This window comes from Austrofundulus limnaeus, unplaced genomic scaffold (genome assembly GCF_001266775.1).
Source record: "Austrofundulus limnaeus strain Quisiro unplaced genomic scaffold, Austrofundulus_limnaeus-1.0 Scaffold343, whole genome shotgun sequence".
NCBI lineage: Eukaryota > Metazoa > Chordata > Actinopteri > Cyprinodontiformes > Rivulidae > Austrofundulus > Austrofundulus limnaeus.
In genome coordinates this window covers 372,818-378,716 of record NW_013952745.1, presented here as the reverse complement: position 1 = coordinate 378,716, position 5,899 = coordinate 372,818, and the positions used below count along the sequence as shown (strand labels likewise).

Here is a 5,899-nt window from a genome sequence, read left to right as displayed (position 1 = left end):
GTGTGTGTGTGTGTGTGTGTGTAGGTCACAGTTTGGCTCAGACAGGACAGATGGACTACTCCAAAGCATGGGAGCAGTACTATAAGAAGCTAGGCAAGTCCACACACACATACGCACACGTAGACACACACACACACACATTCAGGAAGAAATCAGACCTGCAGGATTTATCAGAACCACGAGGCTTTCTGTCAGGTCTTCAGTCTGCATTTAGCAGCAGCTGAGTGTGTGTGTATTTGTGTTGATGTGCGTGTTTGTGTTGATGTGTGTGTTGGTGTGTGTGTTTGCAGGTCAAACAAACCAGCCTCAGAACCTGATGGCAGACTACAGTAAGGCCTGGGAGGACTACTACAAGAAACAAAGTACGGCACCTGAATGTGTCACAGTGAGCACTTTGATTCAGACCCACCATTGTGTTTTAGTTTCCTCCTTTTTCACAAAAACACACATTCAACTTTCTGGATGAAAAGTCCTCAAACAAAATACACACCACCTGTTAGTGACAACACACCAAGAGGTCCAGTCCAGACGTCATGACAGAATATTTCTTCTTCTCTGCTGTCTGTAACTCATGACGAACTGATGTCAGTAATTATTAGCTGGTTATGAGTCTCAGCAGGAGCAAAAAGATTTTAAACTGATAATGCTTCAAAACTACCTGCAACACTTCGGTTGTGTTCACACCTGACACGTTTGTATGGAGCGAAATTGGGGTCATAAGGTTTGTTCAAAATAAAAACAAACTGAAACTGAAAAATTATTTTGAAACTGAAAAATTATTTTGAAACTGAAAAATTATTTTGAAACTGAAAAAAAAAGTTTCAAACATCTTGTCTTTTCAGTTTCAAATATTTTTTCCAGTTTCAAATATTTTTTTCAGTTTTTCCAAGCTCCTCAGGACCACTGTGGATACCTTGAAACCAGAGTGCTCTGGATGTTGACCAATCAGGAGGCAGTATTTTTATAACGGTTTGTTTGTGTTGCAGGTCAGTCGTCTCAGCAGAGTTCGGTGCCAGACTACACTGCAGTGTTAGCAGAATACTACAGACAGCAACAGCAGCCCTACCTGTGGAACCCCGCCCAGATACAGGTAACGCAGGACGCCTCACCTGTTGGTAAACCCGCAGCAGCTCTGATTGGTCCAACACGCTGAACCGTGATGTCATTTCCTGTTTTCGTCAGGATCACTAGAGACTCGTCCGTCGCCGGCTCAGAGCTCTGGATGGTCGTTGACAGCAACCAAATCGGGGTTTCCAAGCAACTTTCTGCCGCTTCTTCCTTCCTTTTTGTAGAAAAAAAATAAGGATTAACTAAAAAAAATCACAAAGTTTTTCTTTCTGTTTTTTAACTTTACAAAGTTGACATTTTGTCGGGCAGATTTTTTTGGACTAGCGTCTCCGCAGCGTAGACCTGGTTTTTCTTTATTTTTCTTATCAAACTTGAACTTAAAGATCTATCAGTGTGGCTTTGAACAAAACAAATTCAGTATAATCTATATTTTGTCTAGTTTTATTTTCTGATAAAAAACGGTATAAGGCTTAGCAGTCTTGAGCAAGAAATCAGATATATTATTATTTTTGTTTATGATAATGTTTTAAAGCATGCGTCAGATTGTGTGACTCAGTTTTTTTTTTTTTTTTACATTTTGACATAGATATATTTTAATAGCGTCGGATGAAAATGTGATGTTTTACCGTCGGAGATAAAACTGTATTTTGTACTAAATCTGTGCTCGCTGGGTCTGTTTCTACTCCATCTAATTTTACATGTTTAGTCGCCATCTTGGAGGTGCAATGATGCGATTGTTCTCTTTGGTTTGATGATGATAGTTCTTATTCTTGTGTATCAATAGTGATCTCTTTAGGTTTTATGATGTAATAATGAATAAATGCCGATTTATATTGCGTTGTCTAAAAGCCAGACCTCTCTGTGGTCGAACACGTGATCTAACCTCATTGTTTCCACACATTCACTTTTATTACACACGCAGGTGAATTTACTATTTTCTTACAGAGTAAAACTTTATTATTGCTGTTGGTTATCTTTTTGGACAAAATGTTTGGAACTAAACTATGAAGATATTAAATTTATTGGTGTAAAAGCTGAACAAGTCCAAACGAAATAAGGTGTGTGTTACCTCAGCCGCGTGTTTTTGACGAGTGAATGTTTCTGTTAGCTGATTGTAATCTGAGCTGTTTGAACATTACGTTTTGTTTTTATTCTGGTATTTGTTTAGTGAACGGGTGTTTAAAGTGTTTGAATGAATGTGGGTAAATAAAGCATTGTGTAGCTGTTAATTAATATTGCCACGCTTATGGCAGATTCACTCAAAACAAAGGCTTTAAGCTAGGCTACATCATATTAGCATGAAAATATTGTAGATTTTTTAATTCCAACATTTTTGACAGTTGTAGCCAAGTAAAATAAATTCGTTTTCAAAGAACCTGTAATTTTAGTTCTGCTGCTCACATTAAAATGTAAAATTGTCACTTTGCTAACAAATGGCTAAAAATATTTTTATGCTAACCAACAAGCTCAGTTGATTAAATGAGAAACGGCGCCTTATCGTTTGTGTTAGCATTCCAAAAATACAAATTTGCTGGCGTTTACATTTCAGTGTTGATGTCGGTACAAGAATTTTATTTATTTAGATTTTTAAACAAACTATAAAAAGCTTTAAATCCCAAGTAGCTTGAAAGGTGTTAGCATTAGTGAATCAGCTTCAGCTAACAGACACCTAACATTGCAGCACTCAAGATTTACGAAATATTAGCCTTTAAAAACTAAATCTACGGGTATTATTAAAGCAATATTGTAAGAACACTAAATTATTTATTTTGATTTACATAAACTGGAGGAAAAAGCTTCATACCCCTCTGTTAGCTTTAGCAAATTAGCTCGAGAGTAATATCCATGTTAACTTCCCAAAACTGCAAATGCAATGTATAAAGATTCAAATATTAATGTTAGAACATTGAATGATTAATTTTAATTTATAAACCAAACAGAAGAATAGGTTAACATCCCTCTGGGTTTTTAACCATGTGAACAGCATGAAATACTGTTTTAGCATTAGCCATTCTTTAGCTAGCAGGAAACAAACGCACAGCCAAAGTTACTGCACTCAAAACGATTCACCTTCCAAAACTACAAATGTACTGATGTTTCTATTTAAAGGTTAATGTCAACACACTAAATTTAAATTTATTTTAAATTTAAATAAAGAAAATGGAGGGAAAAGCTTCACATTCCTCTGTTAGCCTTAAATCACATGGATAGCATGAGTTAGCATTAGCAACGCTTAATGTTCAAAACCACAAATGTGCTGGTTTTAACTATTAAATATTACTATCAGGACACTGAATTAATTTTATCTGACAAACAGAAAGTATTATAGAAGTCTTTCAAAATAAAATAACTTCATTTTGGCTTCCTGTCAAACCAGCGGAGGCCCTTTCTGATACTCTCGTACCTTTGTCGGCTTGTTTTAGCTGCATTACTGCGTTACTCAGCTGAATATTGTGTGTATTTAAGTGGTGCTGATCGTCGGTTGGTTTTCTGCGTGTCGGGTCTTTGTTTAGGCTGTAAAATGTTCCTCAGACATGCAGATGTTCTACTTTTTTGAAAACTTGCACATTTGTAAATGTATTCCTTTTGCTTTTCTTACCTGAACACGACAGGACGTTCAACTTACTGATCAGCTTGTTTAATGTACATTTGTTGAAATCAGAAGACTTTTAATTTTATTTTGCTGCAGTCTAGTTATAACTTTCATTTTTTTTAAATTCACGTTTTGTTTTTGTTGTTGTGGATTCCAGCTTTGTTCACATCGGATTTTTTGTTCTCTTTAGTGGAACTTTGTGTGTTTTGTGTATTTTTATTTGTGAAATCGATGCATCTTGCTATGATTTGATAGTTTGTTCAAATTTCCATATTTTAGTCTTGTTGGGTGTGCAGTGTGACCCGAGGCGTGTGATCCGTTGTTTGAACTTTGTGACTGTTAGCTGATGGACGTGTGGACCACAGAGAGGTTTGTCTTGTTTCGGGAGATCTGGCTGTTGTGTTGAGTTTTTCTGTATGTGTGATGATGATGATGATGATAAAATCCTAATGCATTCTCCTCTTCAGGGGTTTATGTAAATCGTATGAATATTCAGTTTGTCAACTATGGTTTGTGTAAATTTCCACTTTCTGGTGGGTGCTCTCCAGGTAAAAATGTAATTTTTTTTGTCCTGTTAAAATTCTAATGTTTAATTCACTTGTGTTTAACCAACCTGCAAATCCAAGCTGAGTGTGTGTTATATCCTCAAGACTGCTAGGTGACCTGTCCCCCACCTGTCATACCTGTCCTGCCTGTCGGTACCGTCGGACCGGAGACACGAACGTGTTGAAGCCCGGCTCCCGTTCGACCCGGCGGCTCCGAGGCCAGAGAGTTGAATCCCTTCAGACTTTCTTCTAAAAGCTGAGCTGGGTCCAGGCTTGGTGTGCGGTTCTGTTTGGACCGCAAGGCTTCTTGGTGGTCCCAGAACCGAACACGAAAGCACCGGTCCACTTCAGCTTCAGGCTTCCTGTTTCAGACTCCTGGTTCTGAAGGCAGGAGCTCCTAGTTTCTGGTTCTTGTTTTTTTTTTTTTCTAATGGACAGAAGTCCAAACTATAACCTGCAGAATTTTCTATTAGGTTCTATTGACAGATAGTTCTGTGCGAACCCAAACCACGACTGTTGTGGCAGATGCTAATAATATGAGGGCTAATAAACCGGCTCATTCTTTCTGACTCCGTCTCTGTTTCTGACTGCAGATCAACAAAGTTCAGTTCAAAATGTTAAACTAACAGAATCTTGTAAATATTTATTCTTTGATCCACAGCAGAGTAACAAACTGTAATACACACCTGGTGCCAGTAGGGGTCGAGACATGGGCCTCAGTTTGTCTCATAGACCCCAGTTCTTCCCATGGACCCCAGTTAGTCTCATGGACCCCAATTTGTCCCAAGGACCCAAGTTTATCTCATTGACCCCAGTTTGTCCCATAGACCACAGTTTGAACACCACAGGTCCCAGTTTGTCTCATGGACCCCAGTTTGTCTCATGGACCCCAATTTGTCCCATGGACCAAAGTTCGTCTCATGGACCCCAGTTTGTCCCATGGACCCAAGTTTATCTCATTGACCCCAGTTTGTCCCATAGACCACAGTTTGTCCCATGGACCACAGTTTATCCCATAGATCCCAGTTTGTCCCATGGATCCCAGTTATTCTCATGGACCCAAGTTTATCTCATGGACCCCAGTTTGTCCCATGGACCCCAGTTTGTCCCATGGACCCCTGTTTGTCCCATGGACCCTAGTTTGTCCCATGGACCCCAGTTTGTCCCATAGACCCCAGTTTGTCACATGGACCCCAGTTTTTCTCATAGACCCCAGTTTGTCTCATGGACCAGTTTGTCACATGGACCCCAGGTTGTTTCATGGACCACAGTTTGTCTCATGGACCCCAGTTTGTCACATGGACCCCAGTTATTTTCATGGACCCCAGTTTGTCCCATGGACCCCAGTTTGTTTCATGGACCCCAGTTTTTCTCAGACCCCAGTTTGTCTCATGGACCCCAGTTTTTCTCAGACCCCAGTTTGTCTCATGGACCCCAGTTTGTCTCATGGACCGCAGTTTTTCTCATAGACCCCAGTTTGTCTCATGGACCCCAGTTTGTCTCATGGACCCCAGTTTTTCTCAGACCCCAGTTTGTCTCATGGACCCCAGTTTGTTTCATGGACCACAGTTTGTCACATGGACCCCAGTTTTTCTCATAGACCCCAGTTTGTTTCATGGACCAGTTTGTCACATGGACCCCAGTTTTTCTCATAGACCCCAGTTTGTCTCATGGACCCCAGTTTGTCTCATGG

General features: G+C 39.7%; 1 protein-coding gene across 1 annotated transcript in view; it reads left to right on the top strand.

The window, feature by feature from the left end:
- The window catches only part of LOC106527815 (far upstream element-binding protein 3), a 21,180-nt gene extending 16,405 nt beyond the window's left edge, over window positions 1-4,775 (top strand). Inside the window, exons 15-18 of the mRNA XM_014022810.1 lie at window positions 25-93; window positions 291-362; window positions 987-1,090; window positions 1,183-4,775. Of these exons, the coding sequence (XP_013878264.1) occupies window positions 25-93; window positions 291-362; window positions 987-1,090; window positions 1,183-1,191 (254 nt within the window). The 3' untranslated portion in view covers window positions 1,192-4,775. The remainder of the gene's footprint in view (window positions 1-24; window positions 94-290; window positions 363-986; window positions 1,091-1,182) is intronic.
- The last annotated feature ends 1,124 nt before the right edge of the window (window positions 4,776-5,899 follow it).